At 31.8% G+C, this 14,847-nt stretch overlaps 1 protein-coding gene across 1 annotated transcript; it reads left to right on the forward strand.

The window, feature by feature from the left end:
- The first annotated feature begins 751 nt into the window (after positions 1-751).
- Positions 752-3,305, forward strand: LOC143579663 (uncharacterized). The gene is made up of 12 exons (XM_077062905.1): positions 752-907; positions 998-1,018; positions 1,122-1,266; positions 1,345-1,444; positions 1,553-1,655; positions 1,763-1,851; positions 1,937-2,075; positions 2,159-2,334; positions 2,412-2,532; positions 2,624-2,812; positions 2,889-2,963; positions 3,045-3,305. Exons 1-12 carry the CDS (start codon positions 752-754, stop codon positions 3,303-3,305), a joined length of 1,575 nt encoding a protein of 524 aa, XP_076919020.1.
- Positions 3,306-14,847: the final 11,542 nt, after the last annotated feature.

A 14,847-nucleotide genomic window follows, 5' to 3' on the forward strand; every position in this document is an offset into this window, starting at 1 on the left:
ATAATACGGAGTAACAACTTTACTACTTTACCTTTAAATTGTTAATCAAGTTATACAATTTATCTATGGTATATCTATACATTTTGTTATATTATTTGATTTTTAATTTTAATTTATAATAAACAAAAAATCCATATTAATTGATATGTTTCCTTTTAATTTCATTAAATATACGGTCAAAAAGTCTCATGTTTCCTATTTAACATGTTTCATTTAATTTTGAAAAAAGTCAATATTCATTCAAATCACATTTATTCTGGTTTAATGTTGACAATCCCTTAACTAATTAATGTTACATATATTTTATTTTATTTAAACAATATATGTGACAAATATATTTTGTAACACTAAAGATATCTTAGTCTAAATAATATATATTAATGTTTTAGATTATTTTGTAACATTAAAAATATTTTATCGGTGGAACAATATAATTCGAAATCCGTCAAAATCAAGTTGATACTTTTATATGATGTCCAAATCTATTTTTCCATAATTATAATAATAATTCCCAATTTTATCAATCATTTCTATTTATATTTCATTTTACATAAATAACTAAATAATTTACACTATATATGCGTTCATTTCTTAATCTTTCTCATCACCTTCAGCAACTATATCCTCAATTGTTTTTCTTCATCCAAGTTAATGTCATTTTTAGTTTTAATTTAATATTTTTTGTTTTATCTATCACATTTTTCATTCATTATACGTTACTAATTCATTTTGTTCTTATTTCTTATGGTCAATGGAGTCCCAGAAGTTTACTATGTTACACGAGATTGATGTTCTTAGATCTACTCCATGTACAATTAAGGTAAAAGTGTTGAAGGTTTGGAGTGTCAAGGATAACATTAAACCTAATGAAGATTTCTTGATTGAGATGGTTCTTATGGATGAATCGGTAATGTTTAGTTTTACCATTTATGTTTATTATTTTTTGTCCCTTTTGTTATGTTTCATAATTTGTTGTTTGTTTTTTTTTTAAATCCAGGGTAACCGAATGCAGTCTACAGTATTTAAACAAGATATATTCCGTTTTAAACGTTATTTAAAACGAGAATGCTACACTAACTATAGTCAACCCTAGCCTTGGATCTAATGTGTCTAATTACAAGGTTATCGACTGCTCTAATAAGTTAGTGTTAAACTCCAGTACCCATATTAATCCTTGTAGCCAGTTTGATGGTCATACATTCGGTTTTAAGTTTTACTCATTCAAGTCAGTTATTGATAAAGAGATCCCATTGAAAGCAACTATAGGTATTATTTAAGTAGTTTATTTATTTTTATTTATCAACATTTTTTGTATTTCGAATTCTTTAATCCGATGTCTTCCAGACATAATTGGACATGTTGTTCATGTTTTTAAAGATAACAATTATAATCTGAGAGGTGTAAAAAGAAATGCAAGATTAACTATGGAGGTTTCTGATATCAGGTACATGTATTTCATTAATTTATATTTCAGTTTGTATTAATATTTCTTAATTGTGGAACACTATAAACTTTTTGTTATAATATTTGTGGTTTTTACAGCGGGTGACAGTGTTTACGTTACTTTTTGGGGTGATTACGTATCACAGTTCTCTAAGTATGTTGTTGACCATTTTGATGAATCACATATGATTATTCTCATGCAATTTGGTAGAGTTAAATACCATAAAGGTTTGCTTTTTATCTTTAATATGTAATTAATTTTTATTGAAGACTTTCTTATTTTAATATCATAATGACTATCTTGTGTTTAAATTTTTAGAGAAACCGTATGTTTAATTCATACGGTTCTGATGTTACTCGTGTGTTCCTCAATGATAGTATTTCTGAGATTGAAGATTATAAAACACGGTAATATTATTAATATATCTCTTGATTTGTTTATTCAATAATTATTTCCTTTGCATTTCTAAATCCTTATAAATTTGTTTTGCAGTTTGTTTGAATTTTTAGAGTTCAGTGTTGATGGTGTTGTTCGTAGGCCGATTCCTGTAAAGTTGATGTCTACTCTTGATGAAGAGTTTCTGATGGCTACATCATTTTTCAACATTTGTGAAATTTGCACTATATTGCAGGTATATTTTTATAATAATATGTAATTATAATTTATATCTTTTAACATAACGTTATGTTATCTTTTTTTATTGATTTATTTCAGCCAAAGAGTATTATAGTACTCGGGACCATAAAGGAGGTTTGTCCGGATTCAGAATGGTACTATGTCGGTTGTAATAGCTGTAGTCGTAAGGTGATCGTGACTGTGGTGAAAGGCGAAGATGTTTATGAATGCAAGAATCAGAGATGTAACACTTTGGGTGTTACACCTACTCCTAGGTATATTTTATATTGTATATGTAAATATGTTTTAATAATAAATGTTGTTATGTTGTTGATTAAAAAAAATATTTCAGGTTTAAGATTAAGCTAAGAGTTCAAGATGGCAGTGGTGTTGTTTCGTTGACCATTTTTGATCGGGATGTCAAACTTATTATCAACAAAACAACATCTGAATTGCTTGCTACTAAAGATGAGGTTATGTTTTTATGTATTCATATTCTACTGCTTAATGTTTTATTTATTTAAAACACTTTTTATGTAACATGTTTTTATTATAAATTTTTAGGATGATGTTGGGCATAGTGGATTTCCCACGGAGTTGAACTGTTTGTTAGAAAAGAAGTTTGCTTTTAAAGTTGAGATTGCCGATTTCAATTTTAGGAATGATGTTGAGGTATACGGTATATCAAAGCTAACAGACGATCAAGAAATAATTTCTGCTATTAAGAAAAGACTAATGCCTGAGTTTATAGTGGTAAATTCATCTTCCTTTAACTTGTATCAACTACATTATTGCGTTATGTTTTAATTCTTTGTATTATATTTTGTAGCCTTCTGATTCTAGATCCCTAACTTTTGGAAATTCTTTAACTGATCTTCAGTCTACAAGTTCTGCTTCTTTAAAGGTTTTTTCCACTTCTATATACTTTACATTATTTGATATTTTTGGTTTGTTTTTATATTGTTTACACCTTTTTTTTTGACAGATTTATGAGTTTGGGGATAACAAGACTCCAGTTTCTTATCGTTTGGTTGATGATGAAGTGAATGAGATCAAAATGTCAAGTAGTGATTCAGATGACAAACTGAAGCGTAAGCTTGTGGATGTTTTTGAGGGTGATCAACCATCGGGATTTTCTTCTACTAAGTCTAAGATAAGCGATGTTCAAGATGATTCTGAGTTGGTTAGCGTTGTTGGATCAAGCAAGGATGGTGTTAAGTTTATTACTCCGAAGGTCGAGAAGTGACTTGAAGACTTCATTGTTTGGTTTTATTTTATTTACGTTTAGTAATTAGTAATAAATACACCTGAGTGTGTTCGGTGTTATTTATATTTTAAGACTTCATTTTGGTGGTGTTTTTGAAGACTTTATGTTTCGGTTTTGCATTTATTATTTATGATTGTGGTTTTTAATTTCTTGTATTTATCCTTTAACTTATTTTGGTTTTTTTGTTTATCGCAACTCATATATTTTAGTTTTAATTTTATTATTTTACGTTTTTAAAAATTTATTTATTTAAATTTTGGATTACATAATTCAATATTTTTAAAACAAATGTATTCAATATAGACTTAAAATAATTTAATTAAATTCTACAAATATTAAAGTTTAAGATAAGATCAATATAAATACCATAGATATGATATCTAGGTTATAATATTATATTCCAAGATTAAATATAATGTTTATATTTTCAAGAAACCCGTTTACAATTTGATGACCTGGGTTAAACCGACTTTTGGTTTCATTTATAACCAATTTTAAATTATTTTTACTCTATTTCAACTATCTGATCAATATCAACTTTTTGGTTTAATACTTAATAACGTTCCATGGTTTGTTTATATTTTTCAGGTGGTTAAGGTGCATGGTTTTGTTTTGGACGGAAGTTTTCAAGGTCATCCTGTTCAAGTAATGTTAATATCTAATGGTTTAATGTGGTTGATAAGACAATGAATCGTTTGTTTCTATTAGTGATTATGTAGACAATGGTTTGGTGTACTTCTTTTTGTGGATGTTTATGAATGTTTATATAGCATTATATGTTATTATATTTTGAATGTTTATATATCGTTATATATTATTATATTGTATGTTAGTTTATATACCTTGTGTTATATATCTAATATCAAACCGGTTTTAGGTACTGATGATTTTGTTTTAGGTTGCAAATTTTGACTATCATGTTGGTATAGCAACGTTAACATCTAATTAGTTGTAATGACTTTTATTATAAAATTAAGTTTGTGTAATTATTAACAATTTATGTAGACTATCTTATTATCTATATCTCCAATATAGATAAATATTATATCTTTTTTGGGTTCTAAATTTAATGATATATTATTGTTGTTTATATATATATATTATGATATTGTATGGTAGTTTATATACATTTTGTTATATATCTAATGTCAACCCGTGTGTAACACGGGTACTATCCTAGTATTCATAATAAATATTTTGGGCCTAATTTGGGACAATTTTGATGTATAACAAATTTACCATTCACCATGACAAGTTTTATGGTATTGTGTTTACATATATAGATACTAGTGTTAAATAAACTCGTTCAAAATGCTTAGAATTTTATATTTATGGATTTATTAAATGCTACTTATGATCATTTTTGTACAATCAAAATGCTCACGTAAACAATTATTCTTGTTTACTTCATTTAGAAAAACAGAAAGATGATTTTGTTTAACTAATTTTTTAATACTGTTTTATTATTATTTTTTAGTTTATTAATTTTGTAAGGATATTTTTTTCATTTTAGTTTTTAAGTTGATTATCTAATGCTCACTTAAATGTATACATGTATGTACAACCATAATTATTTGAATAAAGTACCTAGATCAAATTAGTTGTTCAAATCTATAATATATATAAACAAAAATATAAAAATTCTACGTGTCGCGATGTGGAAGCTCCCATTTTTTTTGAAGTCATCATATTAAAATGGAGGCTTCTCATGCAATTAATTTGAATTCACGGGTATGTGTCTTACCAAACCCAGATATTCCTTAAACGGGTTATAACATCCCACTAAATTAAAAATTATTCTAACTAAATTATTGATGTGAAATTTTTTATAGGATATACTAAAAATTATTTTATAATTTAAAAAAAAAATATTTATAATTAAGAAACAATTTTATAGTAAAAAAAACCGGGTATTGAATCTTACCAAACCCAGATAACTTTTAACCGGATTATAACATCTTAGTTATTTGTGAAACTTTTTTATCATCAAACTCTAAGTATATTATAAATTTTATTACAATAAATAAAATTAAACCCAAAAAAGTATATAAATATTAAAAACGAGTAATGTAAAACAGCCCCCGTAATACGGGAGATAAAAACTAGTATCCGAATAAAGATGATATAATTTGGAATAGGATTAATCGAAATAAAATACGTTTTTGGCAGGTTTTGCGACCCAAACATCATTATTTACCGTTACGTGTTAAATCATATTGGGCTAAAAGTATTTTGGGCTAGAAGTAATTTTACAATTTGTTTATATGGGCTGAAATAAAAAGACAAAAACATCAGGCGGGCTAGAAACGCTAGTTTACAACTTCAGTAATTCACCATTTCACATCACTTGGTGAGATTTGGGCGAAGCGAAAACTACTCTATCAGCGATTTCTTCATCTTAGATTAATATCATTCTCTTTTTTTATTGACAACAAACGCGAAGTTGCATTTCAAAGTTCAAAAAATAGAAGAAGCATCGTACGTATCATGTATTATGCACAATAAAGAGCTTATAACAGGACTTTACAGAAGTGCACGATATTCTCACGATCCATCATGAAGACCATAGATTGACCGTAATGTTTTATGTTCTAACCTTGTTCCAAAATTGCACAAGGAAAAGAAAAGTCCACTTTCAATGCTAAGGCTAGACTGTGCATCAACCATCTAAAGATCGAGAAAAAACAAAATATCCAGTGATAAGGCGGGAAAGATCGGTAACACCAAAAGGTATACAATGAAAATCACTTGACAAAGTCTTATAAATCTAAACTACATTTTTATAAAAAAAATTGTAATGTTTTAAAACCAAGTAATTTTAAAACGTGATCATTTCTATAAAACCAAAATGTTTATAACATAGAATTAAGATTTTGAGTATTTTTATAGAACTGAAGTTTATAATAGTGTTGGGCCTTTCATAAAAATTATTGAAAGAAAAATGTACGGATACTAGAGAGAGGCCCAAGATAAAAATACAAAATAAAACTATAAATATAAGGATATAGTCCAAGATAAAAATACAAAATACAACTATAAATAAAAGGATATGACTATATGAGTAGAGTTTGTAAGGTATGAGAAAAGATAATATTTTTAAACGATAGATGTAAATATGATAATTGTCTTTTGAATAACATCAATTTAACAAATAGACGAGACACATGGAAGTGGTGCCTAGACGGGGATCATAACACTGAGAGAAATCTCGTCATGAATGAAATAATTGAGCGCCTATCAATGCTCCTTGTGTGGGTTGCAAGAGGAGATGGTTGAACACCTACTAGTTTCTTATGAACTTGCAAATATGGTTATGACTCTGATTAGTAATAGTACAAGATCGAACCAATATTCACCTTTTCCCTAGAGGATATCTTAGATACTCACAAGTTGTCTCGGGATGCAAAAGGAGAAGGAAGGTTTTAGGAGCGATATTAAGGGCGACGTGTTGGTGCATTTGGAAAGCACAAAACAATACAAGGAAACGACCATTCAATCAATTATTGAAGACACAAAAGCATTGGGGTATTTATAGGGCCGTCCAAACCGCTCGTCGCTCGAACTCGCTCGCCGCTCGCTCGAAAACTGCTCGCTTGTTTTTTCGCTCGATTGTAAACAAGCCGCTCTGCTCGGTTCGGTTTGCAAACGAGCCAAGCAACGAGCAAAGGTGTGTTCGGTTCGGTTCGGCTCGAATATTTTTAATTTATTTTATATATAATTATATATGAACAAATAGAGAACAGATCAAGTAAGAAGTTTGATTTTCCTAAAAATGCTAAGAAGAAGGGCATTTTTGTCTAATACGTTAATATTGAAAACCCACTTAATTTAATTTAAAAAACCACTTAATTAAAACTCACTTAAAGTTTCACTTATCTCCTACAACCCCCGCCACCACCTTGCCGGAAAAGTCTTCGGAAATTTCGTCGAAAATAAAACACTATGAAAAACACAATGAAAAAGACACAATGGAAAAAACACTATGAAAATAAAAACACAATGACAAAAACACAATGAAAACACAATTAAATAACACAATGTAAAAAACACAATACAAAAAAACGCTATGAAAAAATAAAACACAATTGTATAACACAATTTTGTAAAACACAATTATGGTAAAACAAACTTTGTAAAAACCCGCGAATTTTTTTTAATTTTTATAAAGCAATATGGTACTCATATAAAAGATAAAAAAAACACTCGTTTTTATGATGAAATTGTTTTGAAAAAAAAATGTCGTATAAAAAAGTTATGGACGTTTTAAAATAATGGGGGAATTTGACATGTGCCTTGCATGTGAAGAGATAAAGTCAACAAATGTGTTATCCCTATTATGCCATTACCCCTGTTTTACACTTGATGATCTCTCTAATCTAATCTCAACCATTTAATTCTCAAATGAATGGACAAGATTATTTCCTATCTTTCATAGGAAAGCTAATCTTCTTATTATAACTCAACCCTGAACAAATATAAAAAATATATAGACAAAATACATAAATATAAGCTTACAATTTTTTTAACCCCTTTAAATTTTCTTATTTCGTCAATTGTATAGTTTTATTTGTTCCCTTCAAGTTTTTAGAATACTAGAAGTGTGTTTACATGATCATTTTATCTCACTTCAAACTTACTTTTAATAAAAATTTACAATCTATACACGTTTGTCTAAAAACTACTAATTTATTTATAAAATATATAATTTACAACCTTTAAACTTGTTTCTTATTAAAAATTTTAAAGTGAAAAATAAATAAATCATGCTCGAAATCGCTCGATGTTCGATCGAAAAATGCTCGATTCGATTTTGGCTCGTTTCGGTTTTCGCTCGGTTCGAATTTCAGCCGTTCGGTCGGTTCAGTTATAAACAAGCCAAGCAACGAGCAAGGCTTCGCTCGATTCGGTTCGGCTCGTGAACAGCCCTAGGTATTTATGGGTGAAAAGTAGAGTAAATGATACATCTATTATTTGGCACAAATGGTGTATGCTTCAGTTTTCTTAACTTGGAGCATTGTAAGTTGTTTTGTAGCCTTTTTTTAACCTTAAAACTGTGTTTATATTTATACAAATTACCATTAGTAAAAGGTGCGCTTTAAAGGTTTTTAAGACAATGGTTATTCACACACCATTTTTCTGATATTTATACACCCTTTAACACACATCTTATCTTTATGTACACCCTATAAAGGATGTAAGAATATCACATCCCGTTTTTAACCAGAAATATTCTTAAGTGTTTAATTACTTCATTAAAGTGGGTTTGCCTGCAACAACGAGACAAATTGAATTTCCGACGCTGAATCAACCTGTCTCCCACGGGCCACACGACCACTGCATCACCATCAATTGATCACAGTTTACCACGTGAGCCCTCTTTAGTAAATTCTGAATATAACTTCAATCTACACTCTTAATTATTAAAATCATAAAGTAAATCCTCTACTTATTTATGTAAATACGTACATCAGTAAATTCATTTAAATTTTATAAAATAATCAATCATACAACTTATGTGTTGTTATTTATGTAACATCATACTAACTTTGCGCTTGAAAGATAATAGATTCGAACTAAAAGGTTTGATGTTATTCATGTGTATGTTTTTTGGATACAAACATGGCCGTTTTCGAGAATTGTTATAATTTTTTGGGCTGAAATGCGAACAAAGATTTATAATTAAGTAAAAGTTTTGTTTTGTTGGGTTTAAACAATTAAACTTTTGAATGAGCTTACTCAATTATGATTTAGGTTGTGCAAACATATTTTTTTTATTAAATTGACTTAAATGAGTGAATAATTGAGTTTAAACATTAAAAATACATATTTTTATGCATACAAATACATATTGTTTTTTTAAATGATTTGGGTATGGGTCTGTCGACCACCCTGCCATCCTTCAAAGACGGCACAAGATGACACTGGTGTTACAGGCTTGATTATTGGTTGATTGGGTTTGAAGACGCTATTTTATTTCGAGATCGTTTAGGTTATTAGAATAATGAACAATTTAAATTATTGCATTTGGTGTTATTTTGTATGAACGATGTTTTGATTCAAGAAGAAGTGTTGGAGTTGATCGTGAAAGAGAGGTGAATTATTGAGGAAGATGATATTCTACATATAATGTAAAATACGGACGGACCCGTAAGAGTTTAACTAAAATATCGTCTCCTTAGTACAAATGTAACAAATATATGTATTGAAAGACAAGGTTGAAAGACACATTTTTACATATGTTTAAAACTTGTAGGGGTCAGGTAGGAATCCTTAATAAACCGTCTGGCAAGACAACTTTTAATAATAAGATTTAGTGAAAAAATATGGACGGGTCCCTCAGATTGAACACTTTCCGTTTTTGAGTATTCTCAAAGGAGAAGATTATTCTCTTTACCAAACATATGCGGATCCAATCACGATCACGTAGTTTTATAAGAATATTGCCAGGAGATAGAGTCAAAATTGAAGTAAGTCGTTATGATTCAACCAGAGGTCGTATAATTTATCGACTCCGCCCTTTCTCAACGCATTTCTTTAGACAAAGACTCCGTTTTTGTATTTTCAAATTGCGGTCCCCATAGTACAAATTTACCAAATATGTGTCTTAAAAGACAAAATTTAAAGACACTTTTTTCCATGTGTTTAAAACTTGTAGGGGTCAGATAGGAAACCTTAATAAACCGTCTGACAAGAAAGCTTTTGAGTGTAAGATTTAGTGAAGAAGTATGAACGGGTCCCTCAATATTTACAAAATAATGGTCTTCTTGGTACAAATTCACCACAAATGCGTCTTGAAAGACTTAATTTAAATGCATAATTTCTCAAGTTTTTGGAATTTGAAGGGATCTGGTAGGAAGCATTATTAAACCGTCGGACAAGACTGTTTTATTAGAAGAACATTTAGTGGAAAATATGAACAGGTCCCCCAACATTTTCAAATAACTTGTCGAATTTTCAAAAAAAATTACACTTGTCAGATTTCTATTGGTTTAAAGATCTCGTCAGATCTCTTCGCCTCATTCCAAATCTAGTGGGCTATTTTGAGAATATGTAGAGACTTTGGGCTATTTCCCACTTTATCTCTCCTTAAAAGGTTTATTTATGGAATTTTCTCTAATGATAAAGGTATAGAATAAGTACTATTTAATTGAAAAAAATAGAAAAAATGTAATGATTTTTAATGTAATTAGAGCATTCATTTCCAATCCCAAATCCCCAAATCAAAAATTACACTAAAAATCAGTACATTTGTTCTCTCTTTTTAATTAAATAATATTTTTTTATACTTTATCACTCTCTTTCATTCACTCACAACCACTTTTGAAATATATTAAAAAATTACAGGGTGTGAACAGTAACCTTTCAAATATACAAAAAACTCATTGTATTTCTCTCTCCTTTACTCACAACCCCCTAAACCACCCTCTAAATTATAAAAACTCCACTCACATAATATGATGGATTGAATGTGAATGCTCTAAGAGCATTCTCATCCAACCCTCTATTTTATGTGAGAGATATTTTTATAATTTAGAGAGTGATTTAAGATGTTGTTAGTGAAACGTTTTTATATTTTAAAAAACACAGTGGTTTTTCTGTATATTTGAAAAACTACTGTTAACCCCTATAATTTTTAATATATTTTGAAAGTGGTTGTGAGTGAAGAAAAGAGAAATGATAATGATAAATGTATAAAAATATTATTTAACTGAAAAAGAGAGCACATGTAGTATATTTTAGTATAATTTTGAATTTAGGGATAGAAAATAGGATGAGAATGCTCTTACACTGTGTTCCAGAGTTAAGTCATGGAAATAAAAGAAAATAAAAGAAAGCGGAAGAAATCATGATGAAAAGGGTGTTCCTGAGTACTATATGGGAATGAAAGGAATGGAAAGGAAAATGAATGAAGTGTTATTTGTTTTCTCTTTAAATTGGGCGGAATCAGAGGGAAAAGGAAATGAAAGGGTTTTGATTACCATATTACCCTCAACAAATCTGCTCTTCTCTGATCCCCTTCTTCCCATAACAACTTCCGAATCAAACCCCAATCCTCTTCTGTTAACTGTTACCCTAGCTTCACATTTGATTTGTTCTTACATCTAATTGAGTATTATTTTGGATCTGATTTACCAAATGATGATGACGTCGTTTCTGGATATGAAGAATTAGGGATTTGGGCTCATATAGGGTGATGTCACACCCCGTCTTAGGGCCTAGAAGTGTGACCACAAGTTGGTATCTGTTTTGTAAATATATCAAAGTTTATGGGTTGATTTTAGCGGAAGACTTTAGGTTGATTGAAATATTAATTCACATTGAAAATTTACCTGGGAATTAAATACCCAAGTATTCGTTTACAAAACACTTGCTTATATTACAAGGATTTCATTATTCAAAAACTGGACCATCTTGTAACACGTCTCTATCTCCATGATGACTCCAATCCTTGCTGTTGCTTACTAATACTTAGTTACCTACAATGGGTGGAAAAATACGTCAGCTATTTGTTGGTGAACACGTACGACTTTAAAATTATTTAAAGTATCGTTATAATACAAATATAGTTTTCTATACAAGCTCAGCAAAAAATATTTTATTCCTGGGATTTGTACCACTACCCTACACACACAAAAGTGTTCCCCAAGCCACGTAGCCCTTGATGGAGAACTACTTATGACTGACAGCCCGCGGCCACGTAGCCTTTGACTGTTTAGGCTGAACAGTTATGTATGGATCCAGACACATGTGTAATCGGTCTGAGTTGCTTTTATTTTCTATTTTGTATTATAACATTTTAGAGATCACGTAATCTCATGTAAACGTTAACTGACTCTTTAAGATAAACAACATGTTCATCTTATAGAGTATAAATAAGTTTTGACTGTTTGTAAATGTTGGAACCCGGATAGTTATCAATCTAATAACAATTAACAGATCTCGGATCTGTGTTAACCGATTAATACATTAACTATAGATCTAGCTCATAATTAACTTTGATTCAGTGTTATATGTGTGTATATATTATCAGTATATAATAGTAATCGTATGACGTTAGGATGAAGATCGAGAGAGGATTTGGACAGGGTTTCGTTAATTAACTCTCAAAACTTAAATTAAACGTGAACAGTGTTCACTATATATAGAAGATAGGTCTGGTTCGCTAACATCCCCTAGCGAACCAGACGCTACTTCGTTACATTAATAAGATGAAACACCCCCTGATTCGTTAACATCCCCTAACGAATCAGGAGGGAATAAGCTTAAGTCTTAGTTCGCTAACATCCCCTAGCGAACTAGACCTTAATCATAACGAACTAGACTTTAACTTAATTGTTTATTACATTAAATATAAAACAAATACGTTAACGATAATTACAAAGACTCAAGACGCAAAACCGTGCACTAACAGACACCCCCTCGTCTTGAGCTCTTTGTCTTTAAATTACTTGAAGCGCTTGGACTGCCAATCTCTGCAACTATGAATTCCATTTTCATGACAAACGCGCACAACGCGTTGGAATTGCATAGCCAGGTCGTAGTCTTCATTGCGCTCGATCAGAATCTGTTTCCTGTGTAGCACGTCATTGTCAGTCAGCGGTTGAATGAGAGATGCATCTGTTGGGGCATCGTCTTCACAGGAATCCCCTTCATCGTCTTTGGTGGCTTTACCTTAAGAACAAGTTTCCTCCAGCCAGTCCTTGGATCAATCTCATCAATGCGCTTGCGTCTTGGGACCTGGGGCTTGAAGAACTTGAAGCCATGATTGACCTCGAACAGTAAGTGTTGATGAAACCACTCTGCTGTCCGGTAACCACCACGATTGATAAAAGGACGTCTCGCGAGGGTACGAACATCCCAACGCGGTAAAGTAAGTACATCCTTCATCGTTTCGTAGTACTGGATCCCCTTCTCCCACTTAATTATACATACTTTATGCTCAGGATCATAAAGCCATGAGATAATATCACCATGTACCTTGGAAACAGTCTTGAAGGAGGTCATTTGGTTTTCTTTAACCCATGCAGCAACAGTGTCTTTCCATTCTTGATCAACATATCGATACACACTGATAATTTTACCCACCTTCTGGCGTTTGAACCATCTTGCAATATCATTATCAGTTATAACTTCAAGTGAATGAACTGTCCGCTTACACTTCAATACTTTTTCCAATTCGTCTTCTGCCGCTTTAACCGTCTGTTCATCAAATATCGGAGTACCTTGATCAACATTAGTGTGTTGAAACAAGTCCGGATACTCCTCAGCAGTTACATCTTCCATCTCAATATCCCCATCTTCATAAATAAAGTCCGTATTCATCTGAATTGACGGATCATCCGATATACCTTCCTCATTCACCACCTCGACATCAGGCTCAGTCTCTAAAGCAGTCAACTGATCGTCATTCAGCCCAAGCAGTATAGAAATCTGCTCCCGTGTCAGAGACCTATCCACAAACTCACCAACCTCTATCTCATCTCTGTTCACCACACTTCTAACCACCCCCGAACCATCCATAAATATCACAGTATTAGCCGCAATCATCTCAATTGGCTTGGCGGCAGTTGGATCTTGATATATAATAATCTGTTTCCCAGAGTCTTCACGGCCACTTGTACCAGCACCGGAAGATGAAGGCTCACCTCCTGCACCAGACTCATCAGGATCTTGATCATCGTCTTTGAGTTTCTTTAGGGCATCCTCTTTGCAAGTCAACTGCAAAATTAATTCTTTTTGTTCTTTCATTTTCACCCCCCTGAGACTCAACAATCGCCCACAGCGCTTTAGTCTCCTTCTGACAAAATGAGATATAACTCATCATTCGTATTTGATTCTCCATAAGACGTTCTTGATTCTGACGGTCAGCTGCCATTTGGTTTTCATAAAGATGTAGAAGATTCAGTAGCATCTCAGTCTGACGGTTTGGTGGCAAGTTGTATAGTGAGGGATGAACAGGTTGAATCGGTCCCTGAGGCCGAGTGATTCTTATAAACGAGACATCACTTGGAGGAGGTGGAGTAGGACGAGGAGGAGAAGGCCTCATCGATGGTGTTGAAGAGACAGTAGATAATGTAGCAGGAGGCCTTGGTATCTCGGATAACGCCATTTGAGGAATTAAACCAAGCCTTTCATGTGATACCATCGTCGTAGTCAATGTAAGCATCGGAGTGCTAGTAGTAGGCAGCACTACCGAGCGTTGAGGCGTTGATTGACGAGGTGGTGGTATACCAATAATTACCCCTGCCCCAGTGGAAACACGTCTTTTCTTCGATGGCTCTCCAGTTGCCACCGCTTTCCCTTTCTTCTTTCGTTCTTGTTGAGCTGCAACGGTGGCAGCTAACGCAGCTTCAACTGCAGCTTGTTGTTCTCTAAGAGCTGCATCACCAGCTCCACTATCACCATCAATACCGTCATCATTCCCATCATCATCTTCATCGTTCCCACCGTCTCCCCCTTCACGCTCGGAATCCGAGTCGTCATGGATCCAACGTTCATCAGGAGGACATACATAATTAGG

Source organism: Bidens hawaiensis, unplaced genomic scaffold (assembly GCF_021521415.1).
Source record: "Bidens hawaiensis isolate Kalapana, Puna unplaced genomic scaffold, B.hawaiensis_p1.1 tig00029892_1, whole genome shotgun sequence".
NCBI lineage: Eukaryota > Viridiplantae > Streptophyta > Magnoliopsida > Asterales > Asteraceae > Bidens > Bidens hawaiensis.